The following is a 24,675-nucleotide window of genomic DNA, read 5'->3' on the forward strand; positions in this document are numbered from 1 at the left end:
TAGGAAAAAGGTCAGCTGGTTATACAAAGTCAAAATATAAAACAAAACAAACCCAGAAATCATGGGATCAGGGAGTCACAATTCTACTTGATGGAAAACAAAGTACTAAAAATGTAGAGTCATGAATCTCTGAGCAAATCCTTCCAAACTCCAGGTTCTTTTGGAATTCCTTACAAATATCTTGCCTTGTGTGGATTGTTTAAATTCTCTATGCTTTAGATTCTCAGTCCATTTTGAAGAGACAGCTAAAAAAATCAATGATCACACCTAAATTAGGCCAGGCTCACTCTGCACTAAATCAAGTGAAATTCTAATAATTATACGTTAGATTTAGGGCTGGCTTGATTGCTTGAATTAAGACCAAAATTTTTTGAGGGCTAAATGAGTTTGTTGGCTCTTCCTGAATTGAACTGAATGTTGTTAGAGTCTTAGTAACACTCTCTCCTCCCCTCTACTATTTTGGAATTTCTACCTTAATATCCCTCTGTGAAAACCAAAACCTTAGTGAATTTGACTATCTTATTAAAGCTCTTCTCATAAAGCATTACTTGCTAAGTGCATTGGTGGCAGTTCAGCCAACTTTTAATAGTAATGAAAACAAACATAAAATGCTGGTACTGGAATGGGAACTTTCTACCCAGTACAATATCCAAATTATATAGGTGAGATAACTGAGGCACTGTGATTTGTTCAGAGCAACAGAGAATCAGTACCAGAGCCAAACTCAGCTTTCCTAATGACCATTTCAATGATGGTTCAAAATATTATTGTTCAAATAATATTTTTCGAACCTTCATTGTTATTTTTATCACTTTCTTCTTCAAATCTGTTTTCTGACTTTACTCACTTAGAAAAAGCTCAATTTTTTTCTCTCCTTAAGTTACTCACCTTTCAGGGACTTTGTCTTGTTCATGTATTTTCTCTTTTACAGTTAGATAGTACAATGGAGTCAGTGGAGTCTCTGGTCATGGAGACAGGAAGATTTGCATTCAAACTTGATCTCAGATAATAAATAGCTGTGTGATCTCAGGCAAGTCACTTAATCTGTTTGTCTCAATCTCCTCAAATTGAAAAATGGGAAAAAATAATAGCACATACTTGCAAAGGTTTGTAATGATCAAATGAGATATTTGTAAAAAGTGTTTAGGACAGTACTAATTACATAGTAAGTGCTATATAAATGGCTGTTTCTTTCCTTTCCCCTTTTCTACTTCCATACTCTTGAAATCTGGCTATTTCTATTGAAGAATAATAAAATGGGAAAGTTTCAACATCAGAAAGTTCACTATCCTCTATTTTCTCTTCCCTTCTGACACTTTCTTAATTAAAGAAAAAGTAAGTCAGAAAGAGAAATTTAAGGTACAAACTATCAACTCTCTTGTAGTGGTAAATTGTAAGTAATATTTCAATGGTTCAACTGAATGAAAGAATGAAAAAGCATTTAGCAAACAATTGTTTTGTGCCAAATACCATACTAAGCACTGAAGATACAAATAGAAAAGCAAAGGCAGTTTTTTCCTTTTAAGAAATTTACAATCTAACATGTAGAACCCAGTGGAATTTCTCATTGGCTATGGGAGGAAAGAGGGAGGAGGTGAGGGAAAATATATGAATCATGTAACCATGGAAAATATTCTAAAGTAATTAATTAAATTAAAAAAGACATTTACAATCTAATGGTAGAGACAACACATACCATATACATATCAGATATTGGACAGGGAACGATATTTTGGTTTGGAAAGTTACAAAGACGGCAGTCAGTGAAGCCACACATTGCTGTCAATATAGGATATAACCCTTTCTAGTAACAATGGCAGTATTAATTTGATTGTGGTTCCAGAATTGAAGAGCAGAGGGCATGTGACTGGAGAGAGGGTTGACATAGTTGATAATATGAGGTACTTGCCAATCAGGGTACTGGGGGCTAAGGGTCATGTTCCTGAACTGAAGGGGTTAAGTTCTCCAGTTCCTGGTCTGTCACTTGGAGGCTTTCTAAAGGATGGCTGGGGCTAAAGTGAGGTATAGTAGGAGTAAGACCATATAGAATGGGATAGTCATTGTTTTCTACCTAGCTTATTTTCTTTGAAAGCTTCTTTGCCATTCTCTTCTACTTCATAGCATCAGTATGACTAATACTGATGGTACGTTAGTCATCCTCTTCTATTAAGGTAATATCATGATCCAGAGGTTCCCACACTTTCTCAACTCATAGTGCTCTTAGTGTCTAGGTAATTTTTTCATGGTGCTCATAGACCAGAAGCAGTGGGTAACGTGTATTAGTTCCATGTATTAAGTTGTTAGCTCTAGCACAATTTAACAAATATTTGTGTCCTAATAACTTGCTATTTGAAAAAAAAACATTTTGATTACTGAAGGACCCATAGAGTTGACAGTTGTATTTATATACAAAATCTAAGAAAAGGGAACATTTGAGAAATTATGGCATAGCCAAAGATACAAGCAAACAAAAATATATCTCAAAAGTTCACAAAGCACCATATGTCAACAGATGTTGAGTATCATGTTTCTCTCATAAATTTAAAATATCCTATGGTGCCCCTAGAGTTTTGCTCTGTCACCTTGGGGTTCTAAAGAACCTTGGTCATAATCCCTACTTAATGATTCAAATAAGTGACAAGTATAATTAATATGTTAACTAGAGCCATAATCTTGCTCTAGGAAGTCCCTAATTATTATTGGTTAAAGCATTAAAACAATTTGGAGAATTATAGAATCCTGGAGCTAAAAAGGACCTTGTGAATCATCCAGTTCAATTCCCTTTTGGATTGAACAGTTTCAATAAGGCAATTTAACCTCTGGCTAAATCCTCCCAGATGGAAGGAATCCATTCACATGGAGATTTATTCCATTTTTGGACAACTCTAGTTATTAAGAAATCCTCTTATTTAAAAATAGAATATGCATTTTAGAATACTCAAGGACCTACCTTTCAGAATAGTGTGGAGATTCTTTACTCTCTTTAAGCCATCATCAGTTTTGGGTGAAATATGCCAACCATATCCCTACCTTTTGTCTAGTCGTTTCAGTTGAGTCCAACTCTTTATGACCCTAGTTGGGGTTTTCTTGTTAGAGCTACCATAGTGGTTTGCCATTTCTTTCTCCAGCTCATTTTAGAGATGTGGAATTGAGGCAAACAGGGTTACACAGCTAGTCTGAGGACAGATTTGAACTCATGAAGATAAATCTGTCTAACTTCAGGCCTGGCACTCTATCCAGTGCCCCATTTAACTCCCTTAAAGTAATAACAACTTTCAACTCTTTAAACTCCTTCTAGTTGCCAGACTCTTACAACTTTTTTCCCTGTCCTTATAAACTCCATTGGTCTTCTGCCAACCCTCAGGATACTCCCAGGGAATCTCATATGTTTTATTCTTTGATTTGATTAGTCACTGTGATTCAGAATTCTAGAGACTAGTCTGTTGTATTATAATAAATAATATTTATTAGTAATAAATAATAAAGTATTACACTTGTACCTATATACCAACTCTTTGAAATGCCTAAAAATTAAAGTTATTGAAAAATCAAAATAGACTGGAATAGAAATAGTCAATGAACATTTATCAAATACCTACTATGTTGAAAGAAAGGATTTTAACACAGAGCAGAAATGGAATGGATATGGGAATGGAAATGGATAAAGCAAGAGTGACATCCGGGGCAGTTGGAAGGTTGGGAGCAGGGACTTCTGGGAGCAATGGTCTTGGACCAGGAGTTCAGTTCTGATCTCTGGACTGAATGCAGCTCCAAGTCCTATCTCAGGCGTGAAACTCTATCATTTCTGGAGGATTTCCTGATCTTTCCATTGCAAACAGTGACTGTGATTTGATCTTGTGTCTCAGTCTCTGAAAACCTGAGTGGACTGACTGGACATACAGCTGCCTGAGAAGGTTTACCCTGGAGGGCAGGCTATGTCAGTCCCGAAAAGAGAAACATCTTCCTCTGTGCCAACCACATCTAAAGACATTTGTATTTCTGGAATACTAGATTAGGTTAGCCAGCATAAGGAAACAAGAAGATTGAGACAGCTTCCAGGCTGGTTCTTTCGGCTGTTGGCCAAAGCCGAAAGGAGCCTGCTTCTCTCTGTGATCTCAGTTTAGGGAGCTCCTGTTTGACCTCTTCCCTAATCTCACCCGTGTTATCCTATCCCAAATAAATAGTTGTTGTTTACAAATTAGCAGTCAGACTTTGAGTTGAAAGAAAGAAGGTTGGTGGGTGATGGTCTGATTCAAGGGAGAAAGATCTATCAGAGCCAGGCAGTAAGCAAAGCCCTGGGTGGAAAGCCATTGATCTTTCTCTAGTAAAGGATTTGAATCAGGAAGAGCACCCAGAGATTAGGTCTCACTAAAATTTGCCTAATCAAACGTCATTTCTCCCTCCTGTGATATTCTTATTCTGTTTCAGACCTTTGCTTTACTGGTGCCTCTACCTTGTTAGTTCAAGAACAGAGGGCAGCCATCAGCTCTCTTTCCTAAAAGGGAAGGGGCAACTTGCGGGCTAGTTCACTAAACACAAACTAATTAATCACTATATCATCACCCAGAGATTGTTCTATTCTCCCTTTTAACAATGTGCCAAGCATTATGCTAAGCACTGGGGGAGGAGGGTGTGCGTGAGTGTGTTTGTGTGTGTGTGTGTGTGTGTGTGTGTGTGTGTGTGTGTGAGAGAGAGAGAGAGAGAGAGAGAGAGGCAAAAGGCAGTCCCTGCCCTCAAGGAATGCATAATCAGATGGCAAAACATAGATGAAAAGAAGGGAAGAGGGAATAGAATGTATTGGGTAGGGCATATGAACTCCTAAAACTGGGTGCAAGATTATGAGATGGTTGTCCTGGATGCCCCTCCTTAAATGGAGGATCTGGAAGGAACTCTTCAAATGGATATCCACTTTATACCCTCTCCAAATGAAGGGATGGAGAGGTCTCAGGGGCAGGAGATACTGAGGAAGTGTGAATTTCAGAATTGACTAATCTTGCAGGAAGATGAGTTTCTGGAGACAATGTAGGATAAAATAGTGAATTCACAGTCACTGGAGGTATTAAAGGAGATACTACTCTGGAGACTACTTGTCAGAGAGGTTTTATAAGGGACACTCATGCAGGGCATTGATTTGGACTAGCTGACCTCTAAGGTACTCTCTGATTATATGACATGTTACAATAAATTAAATATTCATTGTGTTATTTCAAAGTGTTGAATATTCCAGCCATGTTTTCCCTTTGCATTTAATTGAACTTTAATGTCACATTCTGTGATCCAGATCACAGGAGCACAAGCTTACCATTAAAAGAGAACTTAGACACTGTCTAGTCCAGCGATTCCCAAAGTGGGTGCTGCAGCGATCCAGGGAGGCGGTGATGGTCACAGGTACATTTATCTTTCCTATTAATTGCTATTAAAATTTAAAAAATTAATTTCCAGGGGGCTAAGTAATATTTTTTCTGGAAAGGGGGCAGTAGGCCAAAAAAGTTTGGGAACCACTGGTCGAGTCTAATGCCTTCATTTTACAGATTAAGAAACTGAGACTAATGGAGATAAAAATACTTGTCTAAAGTCACAAAGGTAGTTAGTGATAGAAATGGGATTTGAATCCCTTTTAAGCCTCCAAATCCAATGTTATTTCTACTGTACCAATGCAAATATCCACTTCTGTATATGGCCCAAATTAGATGGCTATCTCTTGAGGTTATATTGCCATCCACAAGAAGCACTTGGCAGAAGGATTTCTATTGCACACATTTCTGTGCATATAAGGAATCCTATGCATAGTCTGAGAAATCAGTATCTGTTTATTAGTGTAGAAATATGTATGCTTTCTGCTGTCTTTTTCAATATCCCCCTGAATGTATCTGCCTTCTAGGAATGTGTACTAAGGATTTCAGATCCAATATCTCAGCATTTGTGTATATAGAAATGAATGTTTTTTAAGTTCCTCCTTTCCCTCCAACAAAATGTCACATAAGTGTATGCTGATTCTTCCAGTGTGTTGCTTCTTACTCTTCTCAAAAGAGCTCACTCAATCAGCAAGTTATATATCAGGCACTCTGCTAAGTGCTGGGAATAAAAAGGAAAATAGCTGTCCCTGCCCGTAAGGAATTCATATTATATTGGGGGAAGAAAACATGTAAATAGCTATGGATATAGTCAATATATAGAATGTGTCTAGAAGGTAATATCAGAGTAAGTTATAGGGAGGATTGGGAAAGCTCTCCTGTGGAAGAAGAGATTTAAGCTCTGTTTTAAAGCAAGAAGTGAGGAGGAAGAACTTTGGAGGCATGAAATAAAGCTAGTGAAAAGGCAGAGACAGAATGGTGTGTGTGAGGAACAGCAAGTGGATCAGTACACAGAGAGTGTAATGGGGAAAAAAGCATAAGAAGCCTGGAAAGGTAAGATAGGAATAGGTTGTAATGGGCTTTAAATGCTAAAGAGTGGATTTTACATTTGACCTGGTGGTAATTGGGAGCCACTGGAGTTTATTGAATAATTATGTAGTTAAAAAAGGTAAATAAAAAAGAATACTTCTATTTTTAACCTGTTAGTCCTACTTATTCCCCCAGGACCGATCAAAGTTAAGTTTATACTTCTCCCCCTTTTTAAAATATATTTTTATTTTTACAATTTTCAAGCATTCTTTTTCTTCCTTTCATTTCCTCTCACCCACTGAAAAGAAAGAAATAAAGAAAACAGTATCACTTAAACATACCAAAGCAAAATAAATTCCCATACTGGTCATGTAACAACCTTTTTCTCATTCTGATTTTATTCCATCATGAATGGAATAAAGTTGTCTCTGTCATGAAGTTGGCAGTTTTCTTTATTCACCTTCTGGAATCATAGTTGACTGTATCATTGACCAGGATTTTTAAAAAAATTTCAGAATTGCTCATTTTTATAATGTTGATGTTATGGTATAAATTGTTCTGGTTCTGTTCACTTTATTCTTTTTTTTTTTTAACCCTTACCTTCCGCTTAGTGTCAATACTGTGTATTGACTTCAAGGCAGAAGAGTGGTAAGGGTAGGCAATGGGGGTCAAGTGACTCACACAGCTGAGCTCAGATTTGAACCTAGGACCTCCCATCTCTAGGCCTGGCTCTCAATCCACTGAGCTACCCAGCTGCCCCCATGTTCACTTTATTCTTGTATGAGTTCATAGAAGTCTTCTTAGGTGTCTCTGAAATCATCTCTTCTTCATTTTTAATAGCACACTAATATTCCATGACATTCATTCAGCCATTCCCCAACTGATGGGAACCCCCTTAGTTTTGAATTTTCCTTCTACATGACATGTCTTCAAATATTTAAAGAAAGTAATTGTCCTTCCCAAGTCATCATTTGTTCTGGTTCTTGAAGGACAGGCAAAGTTGAAAAATACAATAATAGAGGTCATTTCATGCAAAGGGAGAAGAAAAAGTAAAGAATGGGAAGCATGTTCAGGAAATAGTAAGTAATTCATACTACACTCACTAGTCTGGATCAGAATCCATAAAAGAAAGCAGAGTGAGACAAGACTAGAAAAATAGGTTGGAATTTTCTTCTCACTCTCTTATTATATATTATATATTATATATATAATTATACATATATTATATATTAAATATTAGAGAAATACAGAAAGATAGTAAAGTGTGAGGAAGGTCAAGGAATAACTCCTCACATTAAATTAAACGAAAAGCATGATAAAATGCAATAAATACAACAATGTTGTGAAGAATAAAACTGAAGAGTCCATAATGTAATTCTTAAAGGAGAGGACTCTGAAGACTAGCTCATCAACTCATTTCTCTCTTAATGCTCAACTTTCCAGTTCTCTCTCTTTCCCTTCCCCTCTTTCCAACTCAAGGTCACATTGGTTCTAGGCATTCATACCTCTAGTCCTCTGTCTCCTATGATTACAATTCGGGCATAAGTTTTTGGAGTGGAATTTTTTGTACTATGAGAGAGGGGATATTGAGGGACATGATTTACATTAGCCTTATGACTCATGAAAAAAGAAAGAAGAGAGTTTTACAGAGGTGGGGGAGCAGGGGGAAAATTGTGCAGGAAGAAAGATTTGTGCTTCTGGTTACAAACATTTGATACTGCTTAAAAGAAATCAAGCAGGGAACAGGAGTGAGAGCTAAGTGGGGAAATCAAACAACAAAAAAAGGCTCCTGAAAGTTTATCGTTAGTGGTATGTCACAGGAGATTTCCCCAATTCTTTTAATGACAAACCCTTTCCATATTCACTTGAGGGACTGAACTTGGTCAGATTCAGAGGGACTGAACTTGGTCAGATTCAGAGGGACTGAACTTGGTCAGAACGAAGCCCTGAAAAGTAGAATTGGAAAAAGTAATGAATAGATCTAACTATGGGATTTAAGGACTTTTTTTGAAGAAATGTTCTACTACTTAGAATGAATCTGAATCATGTTATTCTAAACCAATATTTAAAAAATTGGAATTGTATACATTTTTGTGGTCTTTTCATAAAAACATACAATATTACCTGGGAAGCTCAACTTTAGGAAAAATGTGCCACAATTAAAAAAAAAAAGACTTGCTCTTCAGGTGCATTTGAAGTGTTTCAAAGTGGTTTGAATCAAAGATTTTGTTTCATTTTCTTTTAAGTCAAAAATGTCCCCTTAATTCTCTTCATATTATTCAAGATGAGAGCCTGTCTCCTCTCAGATCAATGCTCCTGAAAGTAGCAGTGACAATAACGGACAGTCATTATTTGACAGGTATAGGCAGAATCCTCTTTCCTTCTCTTTTTTTCCTTAAATATCTCTGCCTACTGTTTATGCAAGTGTTTCTGTATATGACATGATCTTCTGAATACCTGAGGCAATCAGGATGTAAGAAGGAAATTTGCTTTCAATTCTTTTCTCTTATATCTCTGTAAATAGCTATTAAAAATAACCATTTCACATCATATCTTTTTATGTCAGTCATAGGACAGTAGTTTTGATTCTTTTCACATTTTAGAGTATTCCAGCAGAGTACCTTACACAAAGTGGGCACTTAATAAATGACTGCTGGAATTTTGTTAAACTTTTTCAGTTGTGTGAATTTCTGTAGAGCCCATGATTGCAAAGTATTAGACTAAGCATGCATTCAGGCTTTAACTGATGTTATACCATTTTAAACCAATTTAATGATTTCCAACTCTTTTATTCCTTCAGTTTGCTATGAGATGCTATTAGTTCTGCAAAAGTCAGCAAGCAAGTTTTTCAGCAGCTGTTTTATATACATTTTCTACTAGGCTGTGGTTTCTATGTCAGAGAAACAAAACAAAACAAATATCAAATGACAACAATCTGCTCAACAAAAGAGTGCTCCATTTTACCTCCAAACCACCAAATTCACCAAAATGAACCAAATCTTTCTTTCCATTGATAGTGCTGCTTTGAATTCAATCTTTCATAAAGCTGTGTCAGAAGCACTCCTCCTTCCTCACTATTCTTTCAGGTGGAAATCTGATCAGTGGAAAAAATGTCAGTTTCACCAGCTTCATGTTGCTATACATAGTGGGAAATATAGAAATTTCTCTGCAGATAAGTTCAGTGAAACTGGGTGACATTCTGCCATCATTTATGGAATGATACTTGTGTTTTGCTTTTTTCTGATATCCCCTTGTAGTTTTCCAAGAAGCACAGTGATTCACTCTTTTTTTTTTTTTTTTTTTAAACCCTTGTACTGCAGTGTATTGTCTCATAGGTGGAAGGTTGGTAAGGGTGGGCAATGGGGGTCAAGTGACTTGCCCAGGGTCACACAGCTGGGAAGTGGCTGAGGCCGGGTTTGAACCTAGGACCTCCTGTCTCTAGGCCTGACTCTCACTCCACTGAGCTACCCAGCTGCCCCTGATTCACTCTTAACACTCTACCACAAAACATTTTTCACTCATTTTGGGGTTTTATCAAGTAAAATATTCAGAAAAAAATGTCTGTTTACATTGTATCAGTCCAGACTAGAGGCAAGTAAGGTATGGTAGATATAATAACATTGGAGTTGGAGAAAGGAAATCAATCAATAAGCATTTATTAGGTACTTAATATGTGCCAGACATGATGGAACACAATGAAAATAAAACTCCAGATACTACCTAGTCAAGTTGGAGAACAGTAGGCCTAAATCAGTGGTTCCCACACTTTTTTGGCCTACTGCCCCCTTTCCAGAAAAAATATTACTTAGCACCCCCTGGAAATTATGAAACTATTTATTGAACTCAGAATAGAATGTAATACCAAAAAAAGTGTGGCCATCACCGCTTCCCCTGAATCGCTGCAGCACCCACCAGGGGGCGGTGGTGCCACTTTGGGAATGACTGGCCTAAATCATCTCTTTAAGTTCTAAACACTAATGTAACATATGAATTAAATATTAATATTATGCAAAGTATTTTTGGCAGTCATATCAAACTACTGCCTTAGCTTGTAGAACAAGTCTAGAGAAGCTCCCAAATGGTTTTCAAACAAAATGTTATCTGCTATGTCTTATTCTTGAGAAGTTGAATTTTTGAAACATGTTTTAAGACTTTACATTTAACTCTATTAATTTCATTTAACTAAATTTAGCCTCTTTTTTCTGTCTCAAAATATTTTTTGGATCCTATGACTTTCCACATAAGCTATCCCTGCTATCTCTGCTGAAGTATTACTAAAGATCATAGATTTAGAGCTGGAAGGATACTTAGAAGCCTTCTAGTTTTACCTTCTCATTTTATGGAGGAGGAAACTGAAGTCTGGGAAAATTAAATAACTTTTCTAACTTCCTAAAAGCAGTGCAGTACCTGACAGACACAGCATCCACTATACTAGATTGCCACTTCTATTCCTTCTGTCAATATGATAAGCATTCTATCTATGACTTTATCCAGTACACCGATAAAATAATAAAGAGCACATACACACACAGATCACTGGGATATTTCACTATAGACCTCTTTAAGTTTACCTCAAACTCAAACCATTAATCATAACTTAGTGAGTTTGTCCATTCAAAATTTCCAGGTTTACTTATACATAACCCATACTCTTCACCTTATCTAAAAGAATGATATAGGAGACTTTGTCAGATACCTTTGAAAAATCAAGGGATAGAGAAATTCCATCTAAAAATTTATAGAAAACATACACTATGAAATTATATTACATCTACAAAATGTTCTTTATACAAATAAAAATAGATCTATTTTTTGAGAAATATTAATTGTTCATAGATATGCTGAGCTAATACAATAATTCTTCTCCTTAAATTAATTTACTTATTCAGCATCATAACATACTACCAAAGGATTATTTTGTAAAACTGGAAAAGATTATAACGAAATTCATCTGTTGGAACAAAAGGTCAAGAAGGTAAAGAGAATTGGTGAAAAAAAAGTGGGAAGGGGGCCTAGGAGTACCATGTTTCAAACTATACTACATAGTATATTAGTATACAATCTAATATTAGTTAAGTAGAGGAGTTGATTCGTAGAACAGATGAATTATACTATACACAGAAACAAAAGAGGATAAGGGCTAAGAGCTTAATTAACTCGAAGATCCCAGCTGCTGAGAAAAGAAATTACTATTCAACAAAACTGCTGGGAAAACTGGAAAGTGGTTTGGCAGAAACTAGATATAGACCAACATCATACACCATATGCCAAAATAACCTCCAAATGGGTACATGACATAGGCAAAGGCTGAGATCATAAACAAATTAAAGGAAAAAAAAAGAAAAAAAATTACCTGTCAGATTTGTGTATAGGGGAAGAGATAGAAAAGATCACAGAAGTAAAATGGATAATTTTTATTACAAAAAATTAAAAAGTTTTTATAAAAACAAAAGCAATGTAGCAAAAATAAGAAGAGAAGCAGAAAAATGAGGGGAAAAATGTACCAAGCTTCTCTGATAACGATCTTATATCTCATATAAGAATCAGAACTATTTCCTAAATTGATATACAAAGTTTATTGAGAAGCAGTTTCCAGAGGAAGAAGTCTAAGCTATCAGTAGCCACACAAACATTCTGCAAGTCATTAATAATTAGGAAACACAAGTTAAAACAACTGAGGTTTCTTTTTTGGCCAAGCTGACCAAAAAAAAAAAAAAAAAAAAGGAAATGACAAATGCTGGAGGGTTTGTGGGAAAACAGGTAGATTAATGTAGTGCTAGTAGATTTGTGAACTGGTCCAGCCATTTGAGAGAGCAATCTGAAACTGCTCCCCAAACTATACCTATGTATACATACCCTTTCACCTAATGATACCAATGCTAAGCTACTTCTAAGTATAAATACCAATGAGGTTAAGGAAGGTGGTACACCATGTGTACAAAAATATCTAGAGCAGTACTGTTTGTAATGGCAAAACATTTGAAACTGAGGGTACCCATTAATTGGGGAACAAATTACAGTATGGAAATGTCATGGAATGCTATTAGGACATAAGAAATGATGGAGATGGTTTTAGGGAAACTTGTTAAGACATAAAAACAGATGCAGAGTAAGTGAGCAGAATCAGGGGAACAACTTATACAATAAGAATAATATTTTAAAAATAATCAACTTTGAAAGATTTAGGAGCTCTGATTAACATAATGGGCAGTTATGATTCCAGAATACTCATGAAGAAATATGCTATCACTTGATAGAGGCGATTGACTTGAGGCTGCATACTAAGATAAATATACATATATGTATGTCTCTCTGTGTATATATGATACACATACTATATATATATATATATATATATGCACATAAGTGGAAATTTGTTTTGCTTGACTGTTTGTAGCAAGGGTTTTGTTCTTTGCTTTCTTAATGGAGAGGGACTGGGGAAAGAGGAAATGTAGAGAAGGCAAATCTTAATTTTTAAAAAGTTAATTTGAAAAATAAGAAAAAAGTCAAGGCAAACTATAACTATATTATTTCTCTGATCTTTCAGACTTATAATCTTGTCAAAAAATAGAAATGATGTTAGCCTAGAATGATTTGTTCTTGATGATACCCTGCTGGTTCTTTGGGACCTCTTCTTTCTCCAGGTGTTCACTAGTCATCTCTTTAATAATATATTCTAGAATTCTGCCAACGAATCTACCTCACTGGCCTACAGTTTACAGAACATTTCTTTTCCTTTTCTTTTTTAAGATCAGGACACTTTTGTGCTTCTCTATTCCCATAACATCTCTCCTCTTTTCTACAATCTGTAAAAGATCACTGATAATGGCATAGTATTCAGAGCCACCACCATCTTTGATTATTAGTTCATCTAGCCTAGTAACTGATCAATGAACTCATCAATGGCATACTTACCTATTTGAAAACTATTTTCTTTAAAATTTATTCCTATTCCAAAGAACACTAGCAGAGAAAACCAAAGCAAAATAAAATAAGTTCTGCCCTCTTGATTGTCCATTAAATCCCCTTGAAAGTGAGTCTTACCCATTCTTTGATTGTCCTCTTTTTCCCAAAATAGCTTAAAAAAAAAGTTTGTGTTGCTTTAGCTTTCCTTATTAGATTTACTTCATTTTGAGCTCAAGCCTTCCTGTTACTGTTCTTACAGAATCATTTCACACTTTGTATTCATACTGTTATCAGGCTTTGCTTCCATTTTCTGTATATACTTTTTCTAAATCTAAGTTCTTTAGAAAGTTAACAGTGCCACTCCATCAGTCTCTTTAGGCACCTCTCTAATTTCTCTCCTCACTAGAATTGTTTCACTTTCCTTTTGCACCTTCAGAATTTAATTTCAACAAATATCTATTAGTTTCCTATCCTCCTGGGACTGACTTTGTCTGATGAGTTTTGGTATATAAGCTCTTATGATCTTTTCCTGAACTTTCTGAAATCGGCTCTCTAAAAACAGAGAATCCATATCAGATTATGCACTGCTTTTCTCTATTTCTCTAAAATTGAACTGACAAGGTTTTCATTATTTCCTCTCTGGCAAATAGTTCCTCCTTTTTGGGAGAACTTGCTAGAAAGTATACTTTCACGGGCAGCTGGGTAGCTCAGTAGATTGAGAGCCTGGCCTAGAGATGGGAGGTCCTAGGTTCAAATCTGACCTCAGACACTTCCCGTGTGACCCTGGGCAAGTCACTTAACCCCCATTGCCTTACCCTTACTACTCTTCTGCCTTGGAACCAACACATAGTATTGATTCTGAGATGGAAGGTAAGGTTTTTTTTTAAAGTATATTTTCGAAAAAGAGATGCCTTTTGTTATTTAAATGAACATTACAATGCAGATAGAAGTAAACATAGGATTACAATGTTTTTGAAAATTTTTAGATCATCCACTGTTTGATCATAGCATTTAGATCAGAAAGAAACCTCAAAGCTCAGTAAATCCAACATTTTTATTAAAAAGATGGTGGCTAGACTCTATCATACTTACTGAATTATCTTCTTTAAATTTATTCCTGTTTCAAAGAACACTGGCAGAGAAAACCAAAGCAAAATTATGAGATGTTCTATATTAATAGGTGGGGAAACTGAGGCTCAGAGTGAGAAGTGACTTGTCTCAAGTCATATTTTGAAATATGTCTGCTTCCTCTTTAGATTCTTGTCTTTGTATTTTTTATAACCTTTGTATAAAGTCTTTCTTCTCATTTTTGGCTAGCCGTGTTTTTAATTATGTATATTTATAATTTGAGTTTTACCTTAGCTAAACTTTCACTTTCTGTTAATGGACTTTGTGGCCATTTAGATCCATATTTATTATTAGTGGTAACTCATTTCAAGCAGTAATAATGTACCACATTTCCTTGTTTTTTTCTAGTATTAATTTCCATATATCTTTGTTATAAATTTGTAGCTGTCCCACCCTGTAACCCATTGTTGAATCTTTATTACAAAGTGGTCAATACCAATACTCAGACTTTCTATGGTCTTTCCTTGTTATTGTGGATGGATGGAATTCTACAGTAATTTTTAGGGCCCCAAGGTCCAGAAATCCTTTTTTTGGTTCGGGTTCTGTTAGGGAATTCTGCTTGTCTTTTAAGGCTGCACAGGATGTAGTGTCAATTACTTGTTAATTATTTGTCAATTAGGCTACTCAAGTAGAAGTTAGATGGTTGTAGATAAAGAGGATCCATTATTTGATTACAAGTTGGATTAGAGAACTAAAATTCCTTTTGTGATTTCTCTCCTAAAAAACTGAAGTTGGTTCTTGTAGTCCAATGTTTCAAGTATTAATTGTCAGTGATGAGGAAAGCTGGTAGCTTTGGATAGAGAGCCAGGTCTGGAGATGGGAGGTCCTGGGTTCAAATCTAGCCTCAGATACATTCTAGCTGTGTGACCCTGGGCAAGTCATTTAACCCCAGTTGCCTAACCCTTACTGATCTTCTACCTTGGAACCTTTTCAATTCTAAGACAAAAGGTAAGAGTTTTAAAGAATTGTCAATGAAGTGGGGGGGGGGCAACTTCTCTTAAACACTTATTACTAGATTGTAAACTCTGAGAAGGGGAGGGACTCTCTATTTTGTTTCATCTTTGTATATATATATGCATATATATACACAATGCTTTGCACATAATAGGCATTTAATAAATCTGTTCTGAATTGAATAAGATTGATTTTTTAAATTCTGCTAAACAAGCAGAATTCATGTCAACTGTAGCATACTTTAGCAATATTCCCTCTTGCTGTAAAATTAATTGTCTTGGCTTGGAACTTATTAGATTTAAGTTTTCCTTCTAAGAGCAAGAAAGTGGTAGCCATGAAGTATCTTGAGCATATTTGGGGGAGAAGCAATGTGGTGTAGCGCAAAGACTGTTGAATGTGCAAACTGAAATAGATTCAATTCCTTTCTCAAATATTTGTTAGAAACTTTCAAGTCTCTCTCAATTACTTAGTCATATGAAAAATGAAGATAATAATACTCATAGTATTTATATTTACAGGATTATTAAGATGATATATAAAATGTTTTGAAAGCTTTAAAATGGTGCATAAATTTTAGCTGTTACTATTTTGCCTGAATTTGTCTGAAATTACTTGTCTGAATTTATATTAGAATCCCAATATATGGAAGTTGGAAGAGGGTGAATCTTCTTCATACCTTAAGAGACTAACATTCAAAGCAAGTTTGTCCTAAAGAACAAGCACACGGTTTGCTTACTGACTCAATCTCCATTTTTTCTGTCCTACTTCGAGTTCCTCCCTCATTTGGAGCTCGAAAGTTGCTCTGAGAATAGGAAAGGCAGAGGAAAGGGGAATTGCTATAATATCTTTGTTTAAAGTCACTGAAGGACAACTAGAACTTGTTTCACATGAAAACAAATATTTTCCCCCCTCCATTCTCTCTCTTCTCTAATCCATCTTTTACACAGCTATGAAAAATTGCTATTTTTAAAGAACAGGTCTGATATCACTGCTTTGCTTAAGAAAATTCAGTGTCTTCATGAATGCCTCTAAATCAGTGATGGGCAAACTTTTTAAAGAGGGGGTCAAAGGAAAGGGAATGCTCATCTGTCAGTCTGTTTCTAAGGCAACTCTTTCGAAGTCTCATTGTATTGTCTCCTACTCATTGTATTTGTCAGATTAGGAATACTGTCGCGAGGCCAGATAGAATATTTCAGGGGGCCACATCTGGCCCGTGAGCCGTCATTTGCCCATCACTCTGCTCTAGAGGCATTTATGAAGACATGAGTGAAGAATAAAGAAAAAACTAAAGCTGGCATTTAAAACTTTTCATAGGCTGGTTTTAGTCCACATTCTTAGACTGATTCTACATTATCTCACTCATGAACTCTATATTCCATCGAATTGGCCTGTTTGCTCTTTTCTCTATATCACATCTCATCTGCTGTTTCCATATATGTATAACTTTTCCTCTGTATCTATAATGCTTTTTCTCCCCAACTTCCAATGTTTGAGATGCCTACTTCCTTTGAAACTAAGGTCAAGTGTCTTCCCATTCAAATTGATCCTCCAGTTGCTAGTACCTTCCCTATGTTGTTTTTAGAAATAGATCTTTTATTTAACTGGAAACATTTTGCTTCTCCTAGAAGAATGTAAGTTTTTGAGGGCAGAGAAGGATTATCTTACTTTTGTATTTGTCATCTTTTGAACTGAATACAGTGTCTGATATGCAGTAAGCACTTACATGTTTGCTGACTGAGCAACTGATTGATCTTTCCATAGTTAAATAATTATCACTTTCCAAAGAACCTTTTCCTAACCTGCCTCCCATCTCTGGTGAGGAAATTGAACGTAAACATTAAAAAAGAAAAATACCACCAAGCTAATGCTACTTTATTAGAATATTTAAGTAAAACTTATATAAACATGGCTCTAGAAGGGAAAGAATTGTGTCTGTGTATGATGCACATAGTGGGTACATAAAATGCCTTTCTGATATGATTTTGACAGCATTATTACAATTTGAGAAAATTCACAGCAACATAGATTTAATAATAATAATAATAATAATAATAATAAAACATTTATATATCACTTGCTGCCAAGAACTTTACAAATATTATTTTATTTGATCCTCACAACAACTCTATGAGGTAGGTATATGATTATTTTTTTTTACAGATGAGCAAACTGAGGCAAATAGTTTTAAGTGACTTGTCCTGGGTCACACTGCTAGTGAGTATATGATGTCAAATTTGAACTCAAGTCTTTCTGACTCCAATCCTAGTGCTCTTACCATTGTACCATCTAGTTGTATTATTTGGAGCTTCCAGGGAACTTAAAGATCTTCTGACCCAATGATATTATAGATAAGATAATTGAAGTCTATACAAATCAAGTGATTAGCTCAAGGTCCTATGGATGGGAGAGCAGGAATTTGAGTCTAGGTTGAATATAACCCAATAAATATACCCAAAGAGAATTGCCACCACAAGAGGTCATAACTGTTTTATAGTAAGGCTTTGCCTAATCCTCTCTGATTCACCTTTTATAAATGAATGATGTAAGTCTTGTGGTATAGCAGAAATTGAAGTATCAAAAAGCTGTTAAGCACGATTTATTAGTATAAAAACGTGTTTATAGTCTAGGTATACTTCCTTTTGAGTTTCCTCCTAAATGCTAAATGTATTTATCATGTCACAGGATGTGATGATAATATCATCTGAGACCATTAACTTTGTACTAACTCAAGAGAAAGAAGTGCCCTGTGTTTAATAACTAACACTATTTCTTTCAGACTTTCATCAATATATCTCACATTTGATTATAGTTTTGGACAAGTCATTTAACCTCATGCCACCTCAAATTTTCCTCACTTATAAAATAAAGACAAATAGTATTAAGTATATAAAATGATTACAAGACACTTTTAATGAGTTGAATATAAAATAAAATTAATACTTTAATATATTTTTCTTGAAAACTAAGTTTGCCTTTCTCTTCTTCTTGGAGCATATTTTTTCATACTATTTACTACTAGGTAGTTTCTGAGCTGTGTAAAGTTGATCTTTTTCTCTCTTTCTTCAGTTGTCACTATGATGAACAAGAAACGGAACTGAAGATGCTTGGGAAGACACAGTCTGTAAGAAGGTATTAAATTCAGATTAAACTTTATGAGCCTGATATTAATCTGCTGGCAAAAAGAGTAGGCTCCAGAAGACCCTACCCAGTACCAAATCTTCATATATATATAGTGGTAGAGTAGAAATTGAAATAACAAAAAGCTGTTAAGCATGATTTATTAGTATAAAAACACATATATAGTATATATATATATGTGTGTGTGCATGCTCTGTGTGTGTGTGTGTGTGTGTGTGTGTGTGTGTGTGTGTATGCACTCACGGAAGAGAGAACAAAAGTCAGAAAAGGAGAAAACAAAAGTCAGAGAAGGAGAGTGAAAAAGAGAGAAAGTGATTATATAAAATAATGTAAACTGGAGTAAAATGGCTCTCCTTTCATACTTGTAATACTCCAGCTGTCTGAATAATGCTTATACCAAAAAAGTATCACTCAGAAGTCAAAAGACAAGGTCAAAGTAGGGTTATTAATTATGCTTTCCCATTTTTCTATGAAGTATGAATATGCCTGTCTGTCCATGTAGTTTATCTTTACACAGACATAAAAAATGTATGTGTTTTAGGGGTGGACACTTCTTTTAAATGTCTTTTAAGACAGAAGGAGGGGGAAAGAGAAAATTTCTATGCTTTTATGATAGTAAAAGAAAGCCTTTTTTCATTTCCATACTGTTAATCTGGGTGAATGACAGAATTGAGAATCAAGAAAGACGTGTCCAAGTAATGTGCAAGCTAATTACAGTATAATATTTTGTATGTTTTGTAATCATTGTATTTGGCAGGTTCAAGTCTAGTTCTGTCCTGGAGACCATGGAGGAGATGTCTTTCTGACTACCCTCTCTTTGTTCTAATCCATGCCAGACTAATCTTTCTTACTTACAAATATGGTCATAGGACTTTACTGCTTCACATCATTCAATAGTTCCCATTACCTACTGAATAAAAGTCACCTGTTATTTCAGCTTTATCTCACAGTACTCTGCTTTACATGTTTTATGTTCACCACCCACTAATCAATCTCAATCAATCAATCAATAAGTATTTATTAAATATTTACTATGTGCCAGATACTGTGCTAAGCACTGGGGATAGAAAGACAAAAGTGAAATAGTTTCTGCCTTTGAGGAACTGAGAATATATTTTCCTAGCCCAGCTGGTGAACTCTTACTTTTCCTTTAAAGCTCAGCTTAAATGCTGTCTCATCCATGAAGTCATCTTTCCCTTGGACTCCATAGAGCATTTTGTTCACTTCTCTTATACTCTTTTAATGTATTATTTTTGTATTACCAAGTATTTATGTTTATATTAGATTCTGTGTACTAGACCATAAGCTTCATAAGGGCAAGGATCAAGTCTTGCCTAAATTTTGTATATCTTTAGGTCTCTTAAATCCCTGTGATTAATATCTTGTGATATAAATATGGAGTATTTATATTTTTATATAATGCATATCAGGAAATTTATAGAAGGATTTTCTGCACTGATTAGGAGATAGTACAAAGTGACCTTTAAAGTCCAATTTCTATGGTTTTGTGGTAATAGCACCACACTGTAAATATAATTCTTCTTTTACATGAGGGGAATGGGCTGGAATTGTTCACCATCTCACTAACACACATGCCCAGAAAACAAAACTCCTATACAATACTGAAATACCCATATAGACCACTTGGGCCACACAATAGCAGAATTGTGGCCCAGAGGTAGAAGGCAGGATAAGGGAGAATAAGTCAGAGATGTTATGTTGACATAGCTTCTCAGTATATACACATAAAGATATTTCCGCTGTTTCTCTAGTCCACTCTAGCTGTCAGGAGCTACTACAAATGGTGGCAAGCATGTCTTCTAGCCTACAATGTGTTACTATCAAAATGAGGCATAAGTCTGGATAGACCTGAGGATATAGGAGAGAAATGATGAAAGGTGTGTTTGTTACTTGCCCTTTTCTTCACTAAGAGGAGAGAATCCAGTCAGACCAACCTTTTGAAACAAATACCTAATAAATCAATAATGCTAGAGAGAGTCTTTGACATGATTATTAGAGCAGTGAACTCAATGCAAGACAGAGAAGCTTTTGTTTGGTGGATAAATTAAAAGTAAGCCACGTTTACAGGGAAACAACAGATAATGTTCATTGACTTAAATTTGACAGTTGAAAATATCTTTAGAATTGGCTAAGAATCTTATAATCGATCTCACTATCATGCAACCATGTGTTTGCTGAAATGATATCCAGGAAAAGCTTGCAGTAAAGTGTTCCTTAGAAAGAGCTGTTACTAAGATTGCAAGGTGTCACACTCAGATCATAAGAAAATATCTCTTTCACTTTTTCATTCAATATACCATTCTCCCTTGTGATATAGCTAAAATTCAGGGCTGCAAGAGTTTGTCAGGCAAGCTTCCCACTTAAGATAATTAAGAGCCATGTGGAATTTGTCTGGGTCAAGGATGTAGGATTATAGGATTAGTTAGTATTCCACTCTCTCCTTCCCTGGGAGTAATCAGAATATTGAATTTTATCTTCATGATTTTGGCAGCAAATGCCAGATAATGTTAATAGGAATTATGCTGGCACCATAAGACCCAGAGTATGTTTGTATTAACATGAATTTTCTTAAGTAGATTGAACCTCTGTTTAATTTAGTAAACAAGAAAGTCTTCTATGGTATTAGTGGGAACCTTTCCTAGAATTGGGAACTTAATGATCTCTTAAATGCACTAAAGCTAATATTCACCATGTAACAGAACTAATTTGAGGAATCGTATAAAATGTTAAAATGAGGCTTGTTCTTATATCATTTAATTCAATATCAGCTCATTAAAAATTCACCATTGTCAATAAGTTAAAACCTAGGGAAAAATTAATTTATGTTCTAAAACAAAATAAAGTCACAATCTACCTGGACCTCAGTTTCCTCATCTATAGAATAAAAAGATTGGACTCTTTGAGCTCTAAACTCTCCTTTAACTGTCTATGAGTCTATCATTCTGCACACTATGTTAATAACAGATATTTAATTCACCATGTTAAAAAAGCCCTGTTGTTTCCAAAGTAAATAGTAATTACTGATAGCTATATTTTCATTACTAGATTACCTACTCTGTTTCTCTTTAAATGAGAGGATTTTGTGACCAATCGATCATTTCAATATATTTTATCTACATCCTCAATATCCCCAAAGATTTTCACTTAAAGATTAAAAATAAAATTACCAACAACATTTACTATTTCTCTAATGACATTTACAAAAATGAAATTTCAGCTTTTCTATTTGTAGCAAACCAATGGTCTATCTCAAACTTGTTCTTCTAATGAATGTACAAATCTTAAGATGTATATATTGTGTGTATATATATTTATGCATATATATATATACTCATACACATATCCTGTATATATCCTGTTAATGAGCATATATATCTTAAGAAAACTTACACATAGATTTTTAAAATGTGTTTGGCTTTTTAAAAGCTATATCACAAATCTGACCAGAATATTAATCAGAAAACTTCAAGTGTCTCTCCCCTCCTTAAGGAAAATTTTTCTTCTATTACCTAACATTACTAATTAATGTGCGTGACCCATTTCATTATTCCTACAACTTTCTTGTCATAATTTTAAAGTTGAACTGGAAACTTCTGCAGCAAGACATGAAACTTCAAAAAGCTGTGCATTGTTTGTCTTCCCTGCTAACAAGCAGAACAGTACAGATTATGACTGAAAGCTAAGTATGGTAAAGTGGAATTCAATTTAGCTATGATGCTATTTGTGGAAGCAGAGGTTATTAATTTCCATTCCTAAATCCTCACTTTCTTCATTTGAAAGAGAGGGAATAGTAACACTTGCACTTTCTCTCAGGAGATATTATGGAGTCCATGCTTTGGAAACCTGAGAATGCAGTACAAAATGAAGTTTATTATTAAATAAACATTGTATCCAATTATTATTAAGGTAACTATTATTATCTAGATTCTTTAGTAATTCTTTTTCTGTATAACTCATCTGCAAAAATTAATTAACTGGAGAAACATTTAATACAGTCCTACTACATGCTTAATTGTACTGAGCTAGAAAGACAAAAGTTAAATACAGTCCCTATCTTCAAAGAACTTATATTCTGTGGGATCATATGATAAGTGAACAGATAAAAACAAGTTATTTTGAGGAGGGAGTGAGCACTAACTATTAGGCAAACCAGGAAAGATTATTTTAATCCTTTATAGCTTGTGCTCATGGCCCAATATCACTTTTAGAAAACAAAAATTCCATAATAAGTTACATCTAGACTCAAGATCATCTTTTCCAACTTACTCTTGATTTCTGAGGATGAAATAACACCAAGCAAATGAAGTAACACCAAATAGAAAGATAAGGGAGGCAACTACAAAGACTAATAATGAACAACTAAAACAAAAATTTACTAGCTGTAAACTGTGATTCGTAATACACCTGAGAAACTTGTAATGAGTCAACAAGTATTTAGTGAACACAGAGTAAGGTAGCTGCTTCGGTTCTACATCTCAAGCTTGGGAAAGACACCACTGAGCCAGGAATGTTAATCAATATAAGGGCCGGAACCGTGCATGGGTAAAAATCCAGAACGAGGATTTTAGAACAAGTAGGCACTTAAAGAAAATTATTGACCTGACTTGACATAGAGAAGTCAAACGTCTCCTCTAAGTCAGGCACCAACAATCTCCCTAACACTCTTCCTTACTCCAAGAACCACACTGAGTGCTAGCATCTGCCCTGGGTCACCCTTGCCACCCTCTTCCCACCCCTCTCAAACAAATTGCTTCATTTCACCTCTTTCTCCGCTTCAGTTTAGTTTAAAAGGAACATCCCTAAAATCATCTCAAAGGGCGAAGCCTGTTACTAGGAAGCCTTCAGTCAGCATGGGAGCTAGCTTGACTACCCTGCGATGACCCTGTTCTAAATCTGTTCTTATTGTAGCAGAGAAAGTGGGAAAGGAAGGAGATGTTGCCTATATGTTACTGGGGAGCGCCGGCAGCAACAATATAAGATTGTGATTGTCTAGGCAAGAAGCAGCTTTAACCTTAAAGAAAAAGGACAAGGGACGCGGTGGGGTGTGGGGAGCCCTGGACTCGTGGTATACATTATCACTTCTGAGCTGCGCTAGGGCTGGCAGGCACAATTCTGAGCATCGCCAGGTGGCTCACCCGGGCATGTGTGTGGGTCCTGGGGGAAACAGCAGGCAAAGGGCGGGGTATAGATGTGGGCAGAAAAAAGAAAAAGTAGTTTGCTTTAAAAAAAAAAAAAAAGAATTCGAACATGCCCAGGGTAGCAGCCGCTTTGCAGAGAAAGAGGAAGGTGGATAAGTAGAGGAAAGAGAGAAGCTTGTCCGTCCACTAGACCCACACTCCAGCTACCAGAGATCAGACAGACAGGCAGACGGCCAGACCTGGGGAGAGGGGAGAGGTGGAGGACCTTGAGCAAGTTACCTTCAGGATTGGCGCTGATGAAGACCCGAACGCTCCTGCCGGCCGGCACTAGGTGGGAAGGCAAAGCCGCGAGGTTCCCAGAGAAAGCCGCCCGCCGGAGAGCCGAGTCTCGGGCACAGGGCAGCTTGCTGCCCGCTCCAGCCGGCCACATCGCCCACGGTAGCAGCCTCCGCCGCCTCCTTCTCCTCCTCCTCTTGGCCCTGGCTCTAGCTCTGTAGCACTGGGTAGGGCGGTCCCCAAGAGACCGTGGCGGCTCAAAGCCGCCGGGAGCTCGACACCGCAGCTAGATCAGCAGCGCGCACCACCTGCCAACTGGGAGCGGCCATACGAACTCCCCAGTTCTTTAGGCTGCTGCTGCCCCCACCGCTTCTCCTCCTCCTCCTCTTTCTCTTCTTCCTCCTCTTCCTCCTCCAGTATCTTCAGCGCAGCGGCCGGTCAACTGTGGCGGCGGGCTACTTGAGCAGCACAGGTCTGAGCCTCAGAGCGAGCGCCAGAGGCGGAGAGGGGAAGCTACTGGCATTCTTTCCTCTCCTCCACCTCCACTGGTCCCCCTCCCCCTAGAGCAGCCCCCTCCCCCCTTTTCTTCACCACACAGCAGCAGGAGGAGGGTGGCGGTGGCGGTGGCAGTGGTGAACGAGTGTGAGCGGGTTGAGGAGGGAAAAAGCAAACTTTCTACGCCGAAGATCTCCCGAGTTTATTTTCAGACTTTGGGATCTGGCACTTTGCAC

At 36.3% G+C, this 24,675-nt stretch overlaps 1 protein-coding gene across 1 annotated transcript in view; it reads right to left on the minus strand.

Annotated features, from left to right (window-relative positions):
* NWD2 (NACHT and WD repeat domain containing 2) overlaps nt 1-24,434 on the minus strand; it is a 171,111-nt gene extending 146,677 nt beyond the window's left edge. Inside the window, exon 1 of the mRNA XM_044680197.1 lies at nt 23,948-24,434. Coding sequence (XP_044536132.1) covers nt 23,948-24,098 — 151 coding nt within the window. The 5' untranslated portion in view covers nt 24,099-24,434. The remainder of the gene's footprint in view (nt 1-23,947) is intronic.
* Between the last annotated feature and the right edge of the window lie 241 nt (nt 24,435-24,675).

This window comes from Gracilinanus agilis, chromosome 6, assembly GCF_016433145.1.
Source record: "Gracilinanus agilis isolate LMUSP501 chromosome 6, AgileGrace, whole genome shotgun sequence".
Lineage (NCBI taxonomy): Eukaryota > Metazoa > Chordata > Mammalia > Didelphimorphia > Didelphidae > Gracilinanus > Gracilinanus agilis.